The following is a 22,389-nucleotide window of genomic DNA, read 5'->3' on the forward strand; positions in this document are numbered from 1 at the left end:
TTGCTAAATAACTTAGTTGGAGTGCTGTTGAGATTCAGAGAACACCCGGTTGCTGTTTTGTCAGACATCGAAGGAATGTTTATGCAGATTGCCATGAGACAAGAAGACCAGTCTGCTCTTCGTTTCCTTTGGATGATAGACAACTCCATTCGACAATTTCAATTCACTAGATTAATCTTTGGCGCAACATGTTCACCATTTTGCGCAATTTATGTGCTCAATAAATGTGCAGAAGACAACAAAAGTGAATTTCCAGCCGCCTTGAACGCTATTAAACACCACTTTTATATGGATGACTACATTCATTCCCTGCCAACAATTTCAGAAGCCAAAGAAGTCATATCACAGACAACAAGATGCCTGAAAAATGGTGGCTTCAGGTTGACAAAATTTGTTTCGAACCAACCAGATGTACTTGCTGAAATCTCTTCCGACGACAAAGACGAGACAAAAGAGATCATAAGAGTCCTTGGTCAAAAATGGATCATAACAACTGACGATTTTGTCATGTTTCCCCTACAACAATTTCCTAAAGATTCAACAGTGTACACACAAAGGAAAATTTTCAGTTTGGTATCTTCAATCTTCGATCCCTTCGGCCTGTTGTCTCCCCTGACAATTAGAATCAAAATGGTTTTGCAGCAGATTTGGAAACTTGGAAGAAAATGGGATGATTTGATACCACATGAACTACACCATAACCTCCAGAAAGTTCTAAACAGCTACTTTGCCATGCCCGAAATCCGAATACCAAGAACTGTTCACAATTTCAGTAAAATCACAAGCAGCCAACTTCATATATTTGTGGATGCCTCAATGGCAGCTATGGCAGCCGTTGCTTACCTCCGTACAACCAATAGTCAAACCACTCCGCCACAAGCACGCTTTCTCATGGGAAAATGCAAAGTTGCTCCCATTAAACAAATAAGTGTGCCAAAAATGGAACTAGAAGCCGCTGTTATAGGAGTGCACCTTCTACAACTGATCCAAAGAGAAATGACACTGACATTCGACCAAATTTTTCTCTGGTCCGACAGTCAAGTAGTTTTGGACTGGATAGCCTCAAATAAGAAGCAAAACGTTTTTGTTTCAAACAGATTGCGAGAAATTCATAAAAGTTCTTCACCCCAGCAATGGCATCACATCTCAACTTATCTCAATCCCGCCGATCACGGAACTCGCGGTCTTGAGACAAACGAAATTCAGCAGGAATGGTTAGATCCACCCCAATTTCTTTGCCAAAGCGAGTCGACCTGGAATGAGATAAACAAACCACGCGCAACATGTGCGGCAGTCACGAGAAGTCCCAAGACAATTAAACCTATAGTCGATCCGAGTAAATTCTCAACATGGAACAAACTTCTTCTGACAGTTGCAACAGTTTTCAACCTAATTAATCGTGCAAAGAAAATGCGATCGAACAATCACCAATACACAACTGAAGACATTCAATTATCAAGAAATTATCTCCTGAAATTATCTCAGGACAGTTTTTTCCATTCGACCATTAATTCCTTACAACGTGGAATCCAACTAGATTCTAAGTGCAAAATACGATGCTTAAATCCGCTGTTGGATGAGGACGGATTACTCAGATCTTGTGGTCGATTGCAGTATGCACCAACACAACTGGATTTGGAAAAACGTCCAATAATTTTGCACGCCAAGGACAAAATTGTTCGTTTGTACTTGGAACATGCCCATCAAATATGTATTCACCAGTCCACAGAACCAACAAAAGCATTCATTCAACAAGGTTACCATGTGATTGGCCTTCGGAAAGCGTTAGCAAGCGTACGGTTTCATTGTTTCTTATGTCGACGCTTTGACACGAAAAACATTCAACCAATTATGGCACCATTACCTAGTTTTTGTTTTCCAACACCAAAAACACAGTTCCCCTTTGCTAATTCTGGTGTAGATTTCCTTGGACCCTTCTACATCGAAGATTCCAAAGGCATTTTAGAAAAACATTATGCTCTAATATTTACATGCATGGTGACGCGAGCAGTTCACTTAGAAACGTGTCCAGACCTCAATACAGATACGTTTCTCAATGCCTTCAGAAGATTTTGCAGTCGTCGATGCCAGCCCAAACTTCTCTACAGCGACAACGGGAAAACTTTCATTGGCGCTTCTGAAGAACTGAAGAAAACTGTTAAAGCCTTGGACAATGACAGAATCTACAAAGCTTTAGCAGTAGCCAATACAACGTGGAAATTCAATCCCCCATACGGCCCTCATTTTGGCGGTGTCTGGGAGCGTTTGATCCAGAGCGCCAAAAGAACGCTCCTCCTCATTCTAAGATCCAGAAGACTCTCTTTTGACACTTTCCTAACAATCATGGTGGAAACAGAATCAATCCTCAACTCCAGACCACTGACTAACGTTGCTGAGCAGCCTGACAACGAGGAACCTTTGACTCCAAACCACTTTCTTATCCGGCGTCCCTTCAATAGTATGCCAGCAGGACAATTTGGAGACCAGCAACCTGCAAGCTTGAAAACATGGAAGAACACGCAGAAGCTGATGAACCATATATGGCGACGCTTGGTGAAAGAGTATCTGCCAACGCTTAGCCGACGGTCAAAATGGTCAAACAGCAACGATCGACCGCTCAAAGTGGACGACATTGTTTGGGTGTTGAAAGACCAAACACCAAGAGGCATCTCGCCACTAGGAAGAGTCATGGAGACAACGCCAGGACGAGATGGAGAAACTCGAGTCGTAAAGGTAAAAACGGCTTACGGCACGTTCGTTCGCCCCGTTTCCGGTCTCGCACGCGTTTTTTCTCCGCAGTTTTTTTAAGATTTTTTCGCTCCGGTTTTAGGCAACGTGAGTTACCCCTTTCCCACAAGTTGATGTACTGACCATATTGACAACATTTAAGCCTACAGTTTCAGAGCCAATTTCAAAGAAGATGAGAAAAGACTTCAATCAATTGATGCCTCCGAAAACCCTTGATGCCCCCTTTGTGCCCTTGCAGCATGTTGCCAATGTTATTGCAACTTTCAAGATGATTCAAAAACCGCCAAAATTGCAACAAAAACTTGACTCTTTTGTCCAACAACGTGAAACTTAGACGTGCTCTTTTAACAAATTAACAAATGATTAGACTAGAGATATGTTTTAAAACAAGTTCAGTTTCAACTGTTTTCCAGGAAACTAACAGGTTTTAGTGAACGCAATGTACCATTTCAGTAGACATTTGACCAAAAATCAGTACTTTCATGTCCCAACCCAGGATGAGGTGCGGAGCCCGAGCCACCTCTGTGCAGACCGACTAGGGTCACACACGGGGGTGAACTGCGGCCTTTCCACAAAGTCTGGCAGGACTACTTGCATCTGGAAATATTGATCAGACACCCGCTCAAAGTCTGAATAGTCTGATCATAGCGTGGCCTAGAGTATTTCTAGTTTTTGTGAAAAGATCCATTTTCAGAGTGTGCACAGTCTGGTCAGAATTCCTTCCAGACTCTGAAATTTTGCTGAGAACCAAGATCTTTAACCGAGAAAACTGCCAGTCCCCCGACAGAGAAGAGATAAATAAACCCTAAGGGGACTGTATTTTGAAGAGCACTTCCCAATTTTACTCGAGAGACATAAAAGACCTCGCTAAAGACAAAACTTAGGAAAATGCTGTTGAGCTGAAAATTTTTCCTTGTATGGAATAAATATTTTTTTAGTGAACATACGAAAAACCTTATAAATTGTTGCCAATGCTATTGCAACTTTCAAGATGATTCAAATAAACCGCCAAAATTGCAACAAAAACTCGATTCTTTTGTCCAACAACGTGAAACTTAGACGTGCTCTTTTAATGAATGATTAGACTAGAGATATGTTTTAAAACATAATTTTGGCGACCATCCGCCTTGATAAAAAGGACATAAAACCTTCTGAATGTAATTTAATTTTTTTTTGAAACAAAGAGGGGGCATGAGCACACCCCAAGACTAATATCCAAGACTACGACAGATGAAGAGTTTCTTATTGCAGACGAGCCAACCAAAGACGAAGAGTTTTTGATTCAAGGGTTTTCAGACGTCACCCGACCAAGAAGGCCTGACATTTTTTTTCTGGTTACAGAAGTCACCAAGAGATGATCGCCCGAGGTTCCAGACGTCACCTTAGAAGTCCTTTCCCCTGTTAGACGTATCCAAAAAAACGTGATTTTTTTTGCAACAAAAAAATCTCAAACACACAAAAATTGTTCCCCAACAAGCTTTTGTTGATGGTTTATTAATGAAGTAGCCATGAGAAACAACAAGTCAGCAATTAACGAAAAAAAACACAAATTGCACGAAAAAAACGATATAGCGTTTTTTGCATCGGAAAAACTCAAAACAATTTTCTCAATTTGTCGCAAAAAATCTACATGAAAGTATTATATTTAATTGAATAGAACACTTCAGTCGGACCGTAAATCAACTTTATTTTGGTTAAACTCCTTATGTAAAATTTTTGCTCAAAAAAGAAAAAGTCGCAAAAGTGCCTTTTTGAGCGTCAAAAATCAAAAAACCTTTTTCTAACGTTTAAATGAAAACTTTTTAATAAATCCAAAAAACCCATTGATTAGCCCCCTGGGTTTGTTGGAAAATAAGCTTCAAAATCAGTTTATCGATTTCGCAATTTTGTAAAGAAGCAACTCAATTTTGACAAAAATTGCTTCTTTGAATCTAAAAATTCAAAAAACGTTTTCCTAACGTTTTGAAGAAAACATTTAATAGTTTCACTGAAACCCATTGATTAGCCCCCTGGGTTTGTTGGAAAATAAGCTTCATAATCAATTTATCGATTTTCCAATTTTGTGAAGAAGCAACTCAATTTTGACAAAAGTTGCTTCCTTGACTACAAAAACTCAAAAAACGTTTTTCTAACGTTTTAATGAAAACTTTCTAATAAATTCAAAAAACCCATTGATTAGCCCCCGTGGGTTTGTCAGAAAACACGAGTCACAGTCAGTTTATCGGCTATGCATTTTACAAAAGAGGCGACTCAATTTTGACATTTGCTTCTTTGACTCCATTCCCCTAACGTTTTGAATAAATCAATTAATAGTTCCACTGAAACCCATTGATTAGCCCCCCTGGTTTTTTTGGAAAACAAGCTTCAAAATCAGTTGATTGAATATACAAGTTTGTAAAGAGGCAACTTGAAATTTGCAAATTTGCTTCTTTTACTTAAAAAGTTCAAAAAAACATATTTCTAAAGTTTATTGGAAATTTTCAGTAGATAACAAGAAAGTGTTCGGAAAAGCCGCTTCTGTTTGTTTGCAAAGAAGCTGAAAACTTATTTCATCCCCTTGCAAAACTGCAAAGAAGCAACAGAAAAGTGGCCAAATTGTTTCTCTGTTAAATAAAAATCAAAAAACGTTTTTTCTAACTTTTTTTCTTAAAAAAAATTCAATCAATTTTCAAAAAGAGCTATTTGATAAACCTCCTCAGTTCAATACAAAACAAGCTGGGAAACTATATAACCATTCTGGAAAACCGAAAAAAAACAGACAGAAAATTCTTGAAAAGCTTCTGACAAAAAAAAACCTACAAAAAGTGTTTTCTTTGATCTTAATTGCAAACTACTAGCCGCGAGCCTAGTTAGTGGGGTAGTATGCATTCCTAAGAAAAGCCGAAATTTACACTTACTTTGTTTTAATTTTGCATACTACTAGCCGCGCATCTAGTTAATTGAGTAGTATACACTGAAAATACCTTCTCAAGAGAAATAAAAAAGAGAAGATAAGATCTATTTTCTTTTTTTCTCAAAAAGAAGCAAATAAAACGCTCTCGAATAATTCCATACACAAATTTTCTCACGCATATAGTCCCTTTAAGTTGGAAAACTCAAACGTCTCTTCTTTTTTGTCCGCGGTCTCATAAGTTGCCGAAAGAAGTCCCTTTTTCCCCTTTGGTCTCAGTAGTCACCACCTGAAGAGGAGTGTGCTTCCTTTGAGTCGCAGTAGTCATCAAAGTAAAGATGAGCAATTCATAGGTGGCAGATATTATCCAGAAACGAATACAAGCAGTTTAATGGTAGCAGTTGTCCATAACTTCATAAGAATCGCAAAACAGAATTTCTTGGAAAAGAGCTTCAAATCAGACCCAGCATTTAAGCAAACAGTTTTCTCTGCGTTTCTATAGCTCATGTTGCCTCGTCGCACCGCATTTCAAATTCTAAAAAAAAATTAATTTTTTGCAGATGTATCAATATAGATTTAATTTGTTTGGTTTTTAGGTTTTATTTGTTCCTAAAACTCCACACGCAAAAAAAAGAAAACACTCCTAAAATTTTTCTGGTACCTTGATTGTGATTAAAGGAGAACAAAAACTTACAGGATAATCGTTGCAAAGTCATATATATATATATATATATATATATATATATATATATATAAAAAATTGAACGCAATTATTTGGTCCCGATCAACAAATCAACGGTACACACGCGCGAACGCTTAGTTTTCCTCTTTTTAAGCAAATTTTTAGCTAGATTTAGCACCAAAAAACACATTTAGGACTCTTGTTTTCGTGAAAAGTTGCGTCGCTACTTTTGAACAAAAAAAGCTAGGCTGATTAGCCTACATAAACATAAAAGATATTTATTTACCAAAAAAGTCGTCGCTCCGTAAATTTCGAGCCGTTCTTTACCTTTACCCTAAATACGACAGAACCATTACGAGTTGACTACAGCCGGTTCATCAAGATGACAAAAGAAAACAACCAGAAGTTACAATACGCATTGAACAAGTTCAAAATGACTGAGCTCAACATGATAAATCAGCTTGATCTCTTACAGACATCCGTTGAGCAGAGAAAAAGCTTCCGCACTCATTCTTTGTTGATCAACAAAATCAAGGAGAGCGTTGAAGAGCTGAAGACAAACCTTGACAGCATCATGATGGAAAAAGTAAGCTCCAGTAGCATAAACGCAGTCGTGAAACGTCTAGAAAAGTTGGAACTATAAGTCAACAGTCTCGACGATGATGGTCAATTGAGTCAATCGTCAACTCTAGTGCGCGATAACATCAGCTGCGTCACACTGTCCTCAAGACGACAACTCGAGTTGAATCGATTGACACCGGTTTCCCAACACTCAGAGCAAAACATCATGACAGTGAAGACACCTGCCAGCGATGTCTCGCCTCCAGTGCCCCCAAGACCGGCGAAACCATCGTTTTTCCTTCCGCAGGGAGAAAATAAAGCCAACCTCCTCTCAAAATTACTTCAGAGCAACAGACAATTTGCGCAGGATACTAGAGAATTGACTGAAAAATCAGTAAAAAATTCTATGACGGTTGAACAGATAAATCAATCGATGTCGTTGCTAGCAGCCCCCAACACCAGCATCAACCCTATTATCCAGAGCAAACATCCAGGACAGATTTGTCTTGAGTAATCCTCAATCCCCAGAACACAAGGTTGTTCTCAGAGAGCAAGAAAACTTTTTAACTAGTTTGCTTCACTTCAACAACCCAACTTTCCAGTGAATCAAACTGCAGTTATATTTCCTGTTCAATCTATTGATAACCAGCCGGAATTAACTCACTTGTCAATTGGAAAATTGAACTAGTTCTCTAGTTCAAAGTCAATCACATTGCCCGATATGCCAATGAATCAACCAGCAAGTGCCACAGTTAGACCAAAAAAAGTCTTCTGTTCCATTGAATAACAAAAGAGAAGATCAAAGCATACAACGTCTTGCATTAGATTTACAAAACTCACTTCAACATAACTGCTCAGTTAACAAAACCAATACATACCAAACATCAAGTTCATGCAATTTAAATGAGCAAATGCTTCAGCGTCAATTTCATTCAGAGAAAGGAACAAATAGAGTGACAAATGAGACCACGCCAAATCCATATTGTTACGAGGACATTCGTCATAATCCCCTACATTTTGACAACAATCAAAGTGCAACTGCTCAAACCGTTTCAAACACTCAATTTTCGGCTGTTCCAATAGGTGAAAACCAGAACAGCGGAAAATTGGCGTCAGCAATGTCGTTACCAACAATAGCGCAAACAAACGTTTCCCAACAATTTCAGAACCTACATTACCCAACTGGAATTCATTTTAGCAATGGAAATCAAACGGAAGAACCAAAGGATGGAATTGTTTTTTCCCCCCCAATAGAACTCTCAACAACCAAGGTACCAACCTTGTTTGCTGTACATCATCTCAGTCACTTAGTTTTCCGCTTACTCCGGAAAATCAATTTACAAACTACCAAACAGCCATTCATCCCCCATTACTCAACATATTAGCCAACCAAAGTTGTCGGGAAATTCGAAACAAATTCCAAATTGGACCTTTCCTGGAAAGCAACTGTTTCAGCCACGAGTTGAAATACAAACAGAAACAATCCCCTTTGAAAATAATTTTAATTTACAAAACAAAAAAAAAGTTCCATTAAACTTCCACCAATAACAATATCTAATTTCAATGGTAACCCACTGAAATACCATGGGTGGATAAACAATTTTTTCAACCTAGTTCACAATAATACTAGCCTTACGGACACACACCGAATAACATAATTACAGAACTCGGTCGTAAGAAAAGCCAAAGAAAAAACTCAAGCCTACTCGTGTGACTCAGCTTACTACACGATTGCTTTGAAAGAGCTTATGAATCACTTTGGAGATCCCAGCATTGTTGTGAACGCTTTCATCAATCAACTGAAAGCCTGGCGTCCGAACAATGACTACAACAAACAGAATTTTTCATCTTTTGCTTCTTTTCTCAAACGTTTAGTGCAAGCTTTCGAATATTTAGTATTCAAAGCTCACTTGCAAAGATCAACATTGATGAAAAAGCCAAATGAAAAAATTCCACATAATATTCTGATAAAATGGACAGAGTATACAATAAAATCAATTGGTAATCAACCAACCGTCTTTGATTTTCAGAAGTGGCTTGAAGTACAGGCCCAAGTATACGACAAAATCAACAGAGAAAATGTTACTAAGCCGTTTAAAAATTGGAACATTTTCGGCAAAATAATGATAACATTAGCCGGATTAACAACAATGATAATAGGAACAGCAATGCTATGAATCAATTTTCTAATAATTCACAAAACAATTGGAAACAGAACTCATTGCACTCAAGTCGCCCTGCAAATCCGCATGGTCAACCACCCTTTCTTCTGCGTAAAGATGCTGATCAGTCAAACAAGTCTTGCGAGAAATGCAAAGGAAGTCACATACTCGCAACATGCCCTGAATACCAGAAATGTGCGCCAGACCAAAGGTATGACGTTGTGAGCAAGAACAACCTCTGCTCGAATTGTTTAAGCAACAAACATTTTAAGCAGTCATGTCCGTCCACAAAACGATGCCAAAAATGTAAAGGATTTCACCACACAACTTTGCATGATCCTTCGAAACAAGTTAAGCGGCCCACCGCTGCCTTCTCAACAAGCAATCCCAATCAGCCGACACAAAATCTAGCAAGCCCCCAAACACATCCATCCTTTCAACAACAAAATCAAAACAAAAGTACTGACACTGTCAGCAGTAAAAAGAGCCAGCACACAAGATATGGTCAATCGCTCTGTTGTAAACAACAATCACAGCAACAAAATATTCAACGCGCCCATTTCAATGCCTCGAATCCGACCCAAAACTTCAGTATCAACCGAAACACAATTCCTCCTCCTGAATGGTATGAACAACTACAAATACTACCAGTTTCATTTGTAAACGGAAGTAAAGTGTTTGATACATACGCCTTGATCGACCCCGGAAGCCAGTTCACCTTCCTGCTGGATAAGGTTACTAGCTTTCTTGAGCTTCCCTGCGAAGCACAAGCATCAACAACTCTGCAGTACCTAAACACAGATACGTTTCTCAATGCCTTCAGAAGATTTTGCAGTCGTCGATGCCAGCCCCAACTTCTCTACAGCGTCAACGGGAAAAGTTTTGTTGGCGCTTCTGAAGAACTGAAGAAAACTGTTAAAGCCTTGGACAATGACAAAATCTACAAAGCTTTAGCAGTACCAATACAACGTGGAAACTCAAGCCCCCATACGGCCCTCAATTTGGCGGTATCTGGGAGCGTTTGATCCAGAGCGCCAAAAGAACGCTCCTCCTCATTCTAAGATCCAGAAGACTCTCTTTTGACGCTTTCCTAACAATCATGGTGGAAACAGAATCAATCCTCAACTCCAGACCACTGACTAACGTTGCTGAGCAGCCTGACAACGAGGAACCTTTGACTCCAAACCACTTTCTTATCCGGCGTCCCTTCAATAGTATGCCAGCAGGACAATTTGGAGACCAGCAACCTGCAAGCTTGAAAACATGGAAGAACACGCAGAAGCTGATGAACCATATATGGCGACGCTTGGTGAAAGAGTATCTGCCAACGCTTAGCCGACGGTCAAAATGGTCAAACAGCAACGATCGACCGCTCAAAGTGGACGACATTGTTTGGGTGTTGAAAGACCAAACACCAAGAGGCATCTCGCCACTAGGAAGAGTCATGGAGACAACGCCAGGACGAGATGGAGAAACTCGAGTCGTAAAGGTAAAAACGGCTTACGGCACGTTCGTTCGCCCCGTTTCCGGTCTCGCACGCGTTTTTTCTCCGTAGATTTTTTTTCGATTTTTCTCGCTCCGGTTTTAGGCAACGTGAGTTACCCCTTTCCCACCCTTGATGCCCCCTTTATGCCCTTGCAGCATGTTGCCGATGCTATTGCAACTTTCAAGATGATTCAAATAATCCGCCAAAATTGCAACAAAAACTCGACTCTTTTGTCCAACAACGTGAAACTTAGACGTGCTCTTTTAACGAATGATTAGACTAGATATATGTTTTAAAACATAAATAAAATGACATCTATTTTTCCGCAAAAAATACATTATACTAGTGATTACCGCCACATCAACGATTACGGTTAAGAGTGTCAGTCCATCAGGGGTCTTATTCCCCCCGTGCGCAACTCAAGTTGTATTGATCAGAGCTGATTTCAGTCTGGACGATCTGGCACGGTCTGTGCGCGAGGCAGTTCAGTCTGATAAGAGCTATCTTGGGTCACACACGCACGTCATCCTGGGAATACTCAATTTTTCAAAGTCACTGCCTGAAAGTTTTCTACAAAAGCAAAACCAAAAAAAACGACAGCGTCTTTTTGACGGCAATTTTTTTCGATTTTGCATAATGTTCCAGTTTGTATGCCCCTTTTCGCTAGTGTTTTCTGGGTACCTCAAGACGCTCAAACAAAGGACACGAGCTTCATCTTAATTGTGAAATATTTGAATTAGTTTTGTTACCTGAAAAGTATTGCCCAAACTCGGCCACCAATTCATAAGAAACTTTCAAATATTTATCACTTAAAAAGTCTAGCAATTTTTTAGTTTGGAATAATTATACATGCGTCAACTCTTTATGCGTCAATTGGGTAGACCAACCCCAAGATCATCTGAATTACAGCAACTGTGAACGTTACGTTACTTGGCGTAGTTTTGGCGTTTTGCGGAAACGAATGGCAACATTGTAACCATTTTTCATTTTGTGTAAGCTAATCTTAAAGCATGGTCGTGGCAAATAGTAACAAATTCGAGCAGATTTTTGTTCTACAGATAAACGAATGAACTAGTGAGCTAAGTACTGTACAGAGTTTTGTAGTGCTGGAATAAACTGTCCTCAAGAATTAACTCCGAGAACTCATCACAAGCTTTTAAGTCGATAATTCTGGAAGAAGTCTTACAAATTTTTGCCGAGCATGCTATAGAAATAGGAAACGCCAAGTCAAAGTATGCAATTTTGAAAGGGACAGTTAGTATTGGGGTAATGAACACATTTTTCAGTTTGCGTGCCATATTCCACTCCCCCTCTCTTCTCCATGTCCTTCCTCCAACCCAACCGGTAAAAATGGTCGTCCTAACTTGATTCTTCTACACCCCTCTAATGTTATTATCAATTTTTTGTCTAATGTCAATACTTATATTGGGCGTTTCAACCGTTATTAATGCAAAACGTGCCTTAGTTCGCTTACATTCTTATAAATACAATGAACAATTTTTGCTTACTTTTCTGGCGTTGATAATATATCCACTGCGGATTTCCCTCTGGCTCTCGATGTACCTCTCCACCTGTCTGGCAGCCTGTGTGAGTGTCTTGTTCCAGATCTCTGGGTTGATGGTGGAGTCAAAGGCTGTAAGGGAGGACACTAGAGAGTCCACGTCCAGACCCACTGCTGAACAGGCCTCTTTCCAAAGCACATAGGGCAGGTAGAACGAGGCACCTGAACACTTGACAATTTTTTCATCTATATGATATATGGTTATCTGATATGTTGCGCAGAATGAATTTTGCAACCCAAGCCGGCTCTAATCAGACCAACTTGGGTTTCACACAGGGGTAGTAGAGCAGACAGATACGGATCGGCTTTTAATCATTCTAATCTGGGAGGCAGGGACAGGAGGCAACAACCCAACAACCCAATTAACAAGAAAATATCTCTACTCTTCTTGAGAACCCAAGAGTTCGAATTGCGCTTGCGGCTACAAACAATCAATCCTGAGTCGAGGATTTGAGCGTTTTCCATATTTAAGTCAACTTGAATTTGATAATTATTCCACCGTAATTCTACCATTAGACTCGAACCTTAAAATTTCGGGATAAGAGTGGACGAGGGGAGACCTCAGCATTCTACTTTTATTGCCCCTTAATTCCGCCCTGAATCTAAGTGACCCAGCATTTCATTATCATTATGTCAAACGTGACCTATCTCAATGAAAGTGTGTACGTCTAGAGTTCCGTAGACAAGAGTAGAATCTCGCTTGGAGGAAAGTTTTTTTAACGTCGGAATCAATTAGTTTCTCTTATTATCCCTACTGATGGAAAACAGTTTCCACTTTTAATTGCACCTCTAGTTTTTAAAAGCTTTACCTGTGTTCCACTGTTTCCAACCTTAACTCTTGTCAAACCAACAGTGGAAAAATCCATTTTTTCCCACTTTTCCACTCTCTTCACAATTTTTTAGCGGTGGACAACCAAACCGGGTACTGAGCTAACAATGCACCTGGACCACAGGTGAAATCCCGGTTTTCAACGAAATTGTTTCATTTACTGTTCCCACATTTTTTGAAAAATATGGGACAACTATATGCTAGCCCCACTTTTCATTGTTCAGACCTTTTTTAGTTTGTTTAGGGCATCCCAGGCTAACATATGTGGTATCAATTTGAAGCTCCCTGTGTCTAGAATTTCACAACAAAAAAATTAAAAATTTTGCTTTTTCGGAAAAAAATTGCACCATTTTCTACCCACAATTTCAGCCAATTCAGCCCAATTTTTGATCAACTTTAGCTAAAGTTTTGGTCAAAATTCAATCTCTAACGACCACTAGTGGTTGTTGGAGTGCATATTTCAAAAACACGAATCTATTCATTCTGCCAAAAGTCTTTATATAGTCAGAACAACAAAAAAAAATTGTAAAAAAAATTGGTGACAAATTTTCAGCCCATTTTTAGACATCTTTTAAATTTTTAACCCGTCCCTCACCTTTTTTAACCTAACTTTTCATTCAATGTTCAGTTTGTTTTAAGTCTTTGTTTATGTGTTGATAGACAGTGAGAAAGTCAATAGAGATCTGCCTATTAATGGTTAATTGTTAAAAAAATTTTTGAAAAACCACAAGATATAAAGATTTCTCATATCGAATCCAACAAACTAAGAAAATTTTATATGTTAGTCATGTCAAGCACCTTTTCCGCGTGCATAATTGACTGCTCGACAGTTCTGCATTGACTGCTCGGAATGACTGATTCTGTATTTTGTGCTTTTTGGACTTCACTAAGATTCGAAAAAGCAATCAGATATTTTTTTGACATTTTTAAAATTTTAACACGTTCCTCATTTTTGTGTTATTCATTGAACCAGCAACCAATGTGAGTTGTTAAGAGCAGCTCCATGTACACAATCAGCCATAAATGATTTCCAATTTCAAATATTTATTTTTTTGCGCTCTTCTTTTTTGAAGAACTCTTAATAATTCTTGATGACTTTGAGGTCAATTCGAAGTCAAATTTGAAGGGGCTCATCAGTTAGCAGATCAACTGATCCCATTGAGGCATCACCTAGAGCAAAAAACATTAGATTTCAGGTTGCGAACGGCTATTTGTGAGATAAGGGAGAGATCAGATTCTCAAGAGTCTTTGCTGACTTGCCGTGTCTTGACTACTGCTTTTAGTTGAATCCCCTTTTCATTATCAAATTTCTTCGCGACTTCTATTAAAAATAAAAAGTTTATTCCATTTGTGCTTGTTTTTGAATGCTTGTATCACTTTACAAGACTCTGATAAGTTTTTTTACTTCGAAAATAAAAATTTTTAAAATAATGTCGATGTAATTAAATTCTACTTCTCCTCTTCAAAGTCCCATTTGTCGACTCGCCTACTGATCATTAAGGATATCAAATCGTATTGAAAGCAGGCAGTTTTTAATGGCACTCAGATTAATTTATACTTATGAAGACTACCTGCTAAGAAACGAACGTGTTTTCAAAACAGAAAAGTTGTTACTTTTTGAAATTTTGTTCCCACTTTTGTTCTGGCGTTTTTGAGTTCCAAAATGAAGCAATTCAAAGCCATTGTTACATGAATTGCTCACTTCTTTCTATGTTTTAAATAATTTTAACGTCGTTTTTTCAGGAAACAAATTTTACAACTAAAAAAACTTAATTTTATAATTCACTTTTGGTGAACTTTTCGGTTTTCTGCTTGAACCAAAAACAACTCAGGTCTCTGCATTGCTCCCTAATAGAATATAAGGACTTCCTTTTGACTCTTCCTATACGTAGCTTATGATTCTATCAAAATTGATGCAAAGTTTGAGAGTTTCATTTCTTAGATTTGGTGCTCATTTTGCAATAATTTTTTTTTCGGAGTGATAAAACGAAAACTACACCATAGAACTATTATTATTTCCTAATGTTTCTCAAAATGTTTATATTTACCTCCAGAGTTGAATAAGCTATGAAATCAATCTTTCTAACAATTTCGGTATTATCTCATAGAAGAACATCTCTCAACATGTGAAGAAGGAAGCGACATCTAAATTATTCATATCGAATATTTTCGACTGCTGCTTTGTTACAAATTAGTCTTATATTCAATTGTTATGGGTAATATTGTCTTAAATTTCTTGTTCTTTCAAAATTTGCATGTTTTTTGCTCGATTTGTTTTCCAGGACGTGTGCTTTGATGTTCATGAGTTTCTCGCACAGATTGTTTCGTTTCAACTGTTTTTGCCGATTGACAATAAAATTACCTTCAATTTGACTTCTACATGCTATTTAAATTCTTTGTTTCATCAAAGCCACCGGTTAGGGGATGTTACGAGAATAAGTTTTTGAAAAATGAAGAAAATTGTTTCCCGCTGATAATGTAAGGCACATAACCGAAATAACTATAACAATTGATCAAAGTTTGTTTCAGTTTACAGTGTTTTACATTTCTGAAGCAAACTATTACGGCTATGAGAAGCTGGAAATACGAAAGGTTTCGCTCAGTACACGTGACATGAAACCGCTGTTTCTTTAAACATTTTTGTGTTCTTTTTCGATTATCTCCGTAGAACATTAAAACTTTATTGTTTTAATAGATTTGTTGTAACTTCTGCAGCCACACTCACCAATGTTGTTGACTAAAACGGCCTTGTTGAGCAAATATTAGAGTATTAAAAAATTACCCTGGAAGAAAGAGAAATAATCTTTTTGCCTTTACACTTGTTGAGATTTTTAATGCAAGAGAATTCAAACCTAAAGGGTCGGTGTTCATTTACAACAAGTTTCAGGAAAACAATTCATAAAGTTTATCATGAGTTAAGTGCAACTACGTATTTCGAAATTAATATTTACTCAGGTTTTTTGGTTGTCCTAAAAATGAAGGACTTTTCCGAGTTGTTTGTGTTTCAAACTTCAAATAATTAACCTTAGATTTTATCGTAAAAGCTTGATAAAAATAATGTTTGGTGCTAAAAGAAATGTTTCCGAACTGTCGTTTTTGATATATTGATATGTGTTATGGTTTCAAAAGCTATTATGGGAACATTCTGTGCTACACACAGAACAAGCGAGCCTTCTTGTTTGAAATTTGCGTATATATTATTGTACAAATTCCCAAATTCTGGTTTCACCAAAAACCATTGGCAGAAAGTCATATTTTAAAGTTTTTAAAAATTAAAATTATTAAAACTTTCTGAGTTTTTAATTTGGTAAAATATCTACACTCGCAGAAGAGCAACAAAGAAGAGTGTCCCTTTCTTATCATCATTTTTTTTGAAGTGAGTTGGAAGCAAGGATTGAAAAGCGTGAAAAAATGGTAGTGGTTTAACTGCTGAAAAAATTGAATTGCAGCGCCAAAAGTGGTTTGATTAGGGGACGGGATATTAGGCAAAAAAATTATGAGGGGACGGGAAACTATGCAAATCAAGTCAAATAATTAAAGACGGTTTTTCGAGGTCCACCACTTGACGCTATAAAGTACTCAATTGTCCCTACAACTCGTCTGTTCGCTAAAAACACAGTCATTTTTCCACTTATTGAAAATTTGCAGCAATTGGGCTTACGTTCAAAGCCCATTTATCATTTATGACACTTTTTCCACGCCTATAGCCCAAAACGATTTGGATTAATTCTAGAAAAACTGTTCTATCATGCTCTCCTTGCCCTCTTTTCTCCGCAACTTTTGACAAAATCCTTTACAGGGGAGCAAAGAAATGATGTGGTAGTTTGCAAAACTTCCTAAATTTTGCTTGTACTTCATTGTCAGTTTTATATAAATGATTTTTTAAAGGAAATTTGAGTACTTTATTGCGTCAGGTTAGAAACACCACCTGCACAATTTTTGTCCTATTCGGCCTAATGTCCCCAAACTTTTAGTTCAAAATTTTCGCCTGATGGCTATGAGAACTGGCTTCGCCTATTTGAGTTTTCAACTAAATTCCTAGCCCTGATATTCCTCTTAAAGCTGCTTTCGAGGTATTTAACACTAATTTTCTTGTTTTTAAGCGATTTTAGACATTTATCGCCAATTTTTATAGTTTTAGTTGTCTTATTTGAGATTTAAATAGAAGCGTATTGATCATATATTTCTGCGTAGATACGAATTGATGACAATTTTAATGATATGAAAAATTTTTATTGTATCATTCCAAGAATTAGTCGAAAATTTTCTAAACTTTTAGCTCAAATTTGTTCTTTGCTAAAAATCCTATTTCTATGTGAATTAAGATATTTTTTCTTGAGCTGATCTAGTAGATACTAGATTAGCTATTTCAAAGGCTAGTTTCTTTGGCGAAGACGGCTCTTCGGGTCGTTTCCGGAACCCTTCCAGCTGTTTTATTAACTAACTTATTTTCCCACTTACTCATGAGGAATAGAATGACAGGAATCCACTGGTAGTAAGAGATGGAAGTGTCTCTCTGGGTCAACTTCCCATCCTTAAGAGAGACGTGGAAAGGGAGGAAGTATGTGTTCTGTACCCAGCAGATACTGTTCGCATAATCCACCCATTGACTGTCAAAGTGACCCGGACACCAGCAATTGATTGGACTACCTATGGTAGTAAATATTCAATTCATTTTCTCGAATGAAACAAATGTCAAACGGAATCAATAAAGTAAGGGCGTACCAGAGCTGGAGGTACACCCGGCTCGTTTCAGCGCATTTTTTGCACGACAAATTGTTGAAACCGCTGAAATTATACTAAATGAGCTTAAGTTTTATGAGATTAGCGGATTTATTGCCAAAGTTCACCGCGTTTTCAGCAAACTTCTATTGAAAAACTCCTAAACGAGCACGAGAATGAGTCAATAAGGGATAAATAGTGCAACTGAAATTTAAAATAAACTAATTGATTCGAATTGAACCACAAAATAAACCATTAGATTATAATTTTTAATTGCAAGAAAGCAAAAAAAAAGTATTATACCAAATATTATGTAAGGAGGTAAACATTTTTTGACCAGTCTCGATCAATTTTTAAAATGTATTGATCCCCAATTGCAAAATGACAGGTATACCAAATAATAGATATATTTAAAGTACACTTTTCACTTCTGCATAATTTTTAAGAAATGATAACAGTAAATCAAGAGGCAACAGATTATTCTCAATGTGAAAATTTCAGTATTTGAGTGTTTGTGCTTCATTAGACTTCTTTCCCACTAAAGATATCGCGCGATTTTTAAACTCACGTACGCTATTTTTAGCATTTAGTAAGAAGTTAGGAAATAAACACCCGGGTCGAATGTCTTCCCTAATTTATCCGTATATTGTTTGGGTGTTTTTTGTCTGAGATAAAATGAGATAAGAGGGGCAGACGAATTGACAAGGGAAGGGTATAAGATGTCGAAAAATTGGGCCGCAATAGACTTCAATCTGAGGGAATTTAAGGGAATTTGAGGAAGTACCCTGAACAAAATTGTGAGTGATGTAAGCAAGCGTAAGCTACAATGTGTTGTGAGACCAAAATTGTGAGTGAAATTTCAGTCATCAGTCATTGATGGTCTGGAACTAAGAACAACTGACTGAGGCGACATGGATTGAGGGTTGAAGAACGACAGTATTCAAATATGACGGGTGTTAAAATGGTTTAAGAGTGGGTTGCAATGGAGATAAAATGATGAAAGAAATGGTGGCGGTAATTTTGAACAAACAAACCGAATTAATCTTTTTCTCGCGCGATAATTCTGATTTCGGATCTATTTTTTACAAAAACGAAGTTCTCACAACAGAAAAAAGTTGCAGATATCTTGGTATTCAAATTGACAGGAATCTTAGTTTCGATGAACAGCTGAATAAAACCTTAAAAAAGATGGCTCATGCTATACGATCAATTTACTAAATAAGACATCAAATTCCCCTGAACGCGCGCATTCTTCTTCTAAAATCACTTGTGCTTTCACATTTATCTGCAAAAAACCTAAAACGCCTTAACCGACAGATTAACTGAGGTATAAAGGTGTGCTTTCTACGCAAAAAGTATGACAAAGCGAGATCTGCTAATCCAGACAAAGACCCTACCAGCTGAGCTAATAATAGCAAAAATGTCGCTAATCAAATTTCATTATGATATAGCCAGGCCAGAAAATTCTGAAAATTTTCACGGGTATCTGAATTTTCATCAGAATACTCGAACAAAACAATTCAAAATTAGACAGAATGCCAAAACCATTTGGAATGAATTCAATCGTTCGTCAATGCATACAAAAATGGAATAAGTTACTACAGTGGCCTCGGTTGGCAAAAAATGGAAACGTTTTTAAGAAAACGTTGAATGATTTCTTGCTCTCACAACCTGAAAAAATTCCTTTGAATAGTAACGTAGGAGCTTTTAAAAGTTATTTTTATTTTTAGGAAGAAAGCAATCGGAAGAAAATTTTATAATGTGATTCTTTAAGAAATTTGTTGTTTGAAGTATTTTTTCTTTCAATTATATTTAACCTTATGGTTATAATTTTAATTTACTTGTTGCAAAAAAATTGACTATTACTGTCTTACTGATATGCCATTTTACCCGTTGGAAGTTCAAAAAATGCAGGAGTTAAGGGTAATTGCACCCCAAACTTACATCTTTTTGCCCTCAGCAACCCATTGCAGCCCAAAGAGATGTACGGGATTTGAGCTGCCTTTTCCTAAAAAGTTCTATTGCAGCCCCACTTTTAGATCGGGATCTTTTTAAGCTGGAAGATTTGACCAGGGTTTGTCTCATTTTGACACCTTCCATTGGTTTCCTAAAATAGTTTTCCTGCCAACGAAGAAGATACGCTTGCGAAATATTCACAAAATTTTGGTAATGGAACAGTTAGAAAAACCGAGTTTTCCCAATATAGCCCCCTTCCCCCAGCTTAGTCTTCGTATAACAAGTACCCCACCATTTACTGTAAGTATAATTTCGCGGGGGGGTCTAATGGAAAAGACCCGATTACTTATTGTGCTACATGGTATTTGACCTAATAGCAAATTGTTCTTTAAAAATACTCTGCTCCATTATTAGGTATAAGATGCGCTTTCTAGTATAAAAAAAAGTAGACATGTGTAAGAAAAAGAGCAGCGGTTTTGATCTTCATGTTGAGTTCCATTTTAAAAAAAATTTCTTCACTTTCAGCTCTGCTCTTAAATCTTCTTCGGCAGAAAATATTTGTTTGTGCTGTACAGATTTGTAAAAACTATAAATTACAAATGCCCAGTTTGAGGAATCACAAGTATTCAAGGCAAATTAAGCGCTGTAAATCTATTTGAAAAATGCCGCGAATATTGCGAAAAAGAAACAAAAATTTACCAGTTGTTAGCGATAATTCTAAATAAATCGACCGCCTGTTGTAAAATTAACGAAAACTATGTAAAAGTTGCGCTATTATGCAGGTGTCAAAATTTTCTAAGAGGACGTTAGCTAGGGTGATGGCATAGTTTTTCCCTCCAACGCATTTGGTTATTTTGACTAAAATTCACCGCTTCTATCGTCGTAATGAAAGATAACTCACTGCTTCGAAGGAGTAAGTTAAAGTGTTATTTGAATCTCTGTGATAAAGAATTCATTTACTACATCAAAGGACAGATGGCGCTGTGTTAGAGGACGCAGGAGGTTGGTAGGTCGAATCTCAGAGGAGGCAGTGAATATTTGAAAAATGTAGCACCCGCCCCCATTAAAAGGTACCCCCCCCCCCCCCAATGTGTGAAAGAAGTAGCCTCCAATATAACAATCTTACATTATTTTGTAGTGAATGTAGCCAGATAAATTCATGTAAGATCGCCGCCTAACTTGCCGGCTGAATTTCTTTGCTTTTACCATTTAAAAGCTAAGTCTAATTATGGTAAGACTTTTGCCGTCACAAAAATACAATTTACTTTATTTGTCGGGTGAATTTAGTGTTTTTTAAATGTAAAAGCACAGGAAGCAATTGTTAATTATTATTATATTGTTATCTGTGTTTTTTCAAAATTCTAGCAAAATATTTGTCTTTAGTTGTTCTAGCAGGTTTTATGTACATACCTCCATACTGTTTGATGCCAACTAGAGAAGAGAATGTGAGCAGCAGTATAGCAGTGTACTTATTGTTCAATCTGTCAACCCAGTCCCCATCACAGCCCTCCTTCAGCCTCAGCTTCACCAGCGCACGCAGCATTGTTGACAACATTTTGACGGCTTTCGTTCACGCGTCCGATTTTTGTTCAAGAAACTTTAATTCAGATATGGAAGACGAAACTGGAAAATCTGAGCTCGAATTTGGAAGACTGAAACATCAATAATTGCCAGTCAGATAAATAATAGTTGTATACAATAAATATTACTTCATTTTTCAAAACAAAACGACGTGCAGGATTTTGCATTTTGCTTACATGTATTCCCACGCCACGGCTGGTGTTTAACCATCCTTTTGCAGATTTTTAATGAGATCTTTCGAGCAATGAGTTAATTCCTTGACAATCAACTTATGACGGTTGAAATGGTCCTCTAACAACTACGTAAATACACATTAAAGAACCCAGATATGCAGAATGTGACGTAAAGAGTAGCTTTTAGTATCTATCTTAAAAAATTCAACTTGAAAAAGAAGTTAGCTGACCAGAAATCAATTGATGATATCTTTTACCAGGATATTGAAATATATTTTAAGTACCATTTGCCAGAAATTAAACGGTTAAGTAGTCAAAGTCTTCAAATAATATCTTGACGGTTTGATTTACTTTTGTGAACTTATTTACTTGATATACAAAAGTTTCTGCAAAAAATTAAGAAGGTCAGTCACATAAAGTGCTTTTTTTTGACGTCGAAACCTATTCTATAAAGCACTAAAACTTATATTTTATATAAATTCTGAAGAGATGACATTTGCAGAAAACTTGTATACGACAAAAATTTGCAAAAAATTTATTGACCTCCAAATCTAATTCATATAGCCAAACATACTAACGTTTGGAAGCTAACTGAAGGAACTATATACTCAAATGGGTTCTGCTTTTTTGTTCAAACAATTGTGGCCGATCGATATATTCATCGTAGAGAAATGTGAGTGGTATCATTAAAAAGCTCGTCCAGCGTAGATTTCGAAATTAAAAAGATTTTATTGAATTTCACTTTTTTTTCGAGGAGTTATCGAGATTTTCGAGGAGTTATCGAGTGAACACGGAATCTTGGGTTCACTTTTGTTCAAATTTTACCGTAACTTTGTTGATTTAAAAAATTTTCTATGAAAATTTTAATTCAAAATTGCATTTCGCGCCACAAAATAAATCAATTCTCTGTTCCCTATAGACGAAAAGCAATCAAAAGTCTAGTTCTAGTCTCACAGGGAAGCTTACTATAAAAATATTCGAACTCTATTTGAGAGCTCCTTCTTTTTTAAATTTTGCATATTTTTTTTTTGTTTTCAA

General features: G+C 37.1%; 1 protein-coding gene across 3 annotated transcripts in view; it reads right to left on the reverse strand.

The window, feature by feature from the left end:
- Positions 1–22,389, reverse strand: part of LOC142348355 (innexin unc-9-like) — a 53,171-nt gene that overhangs the window by 17,565 nt on the left and 13,217 nt on the right. For all 3 annotated transcript variants that reach the window (XM_075399673.1, XM_075399674.1, XM_075399672.1), the window contains exons 2-4: positions 21,008–21,249; positions 17,381–17,569; positions 12,038–12,252 (exon numbers count right to left, since the gene is read on the reverse strand). In XM_075399673.1, the coding sequence (XP_075255788.1) occupies positions 12,038–12,252; positions 17,381–17,569; positions 21,008–21,152 (549 nt within the window). In that variant the 5' untranslated portion in view covers positions 21,153–21,249. The remainder of the gene's footprint in view (positions 1–12,037; positions 12,253–17,380; positions 17,570–21,007; positions 21,250–22,389) is intronic.

This window comes from Convolutriloba macropyga, chromosome 10, assembly GCF_964194025.1.
Source record: "Convolutriloba macropyga chromosome 10, txConMacr16.3, whole genome shotgun sequence".
Classification (NCBI taxonomy): domain Eukaryota; kingdom Metazoa; phylum Xenacoelomorpha; order Acoela; family Convolutidae; genus Convolutriloba; species Convolutriloba macropyga.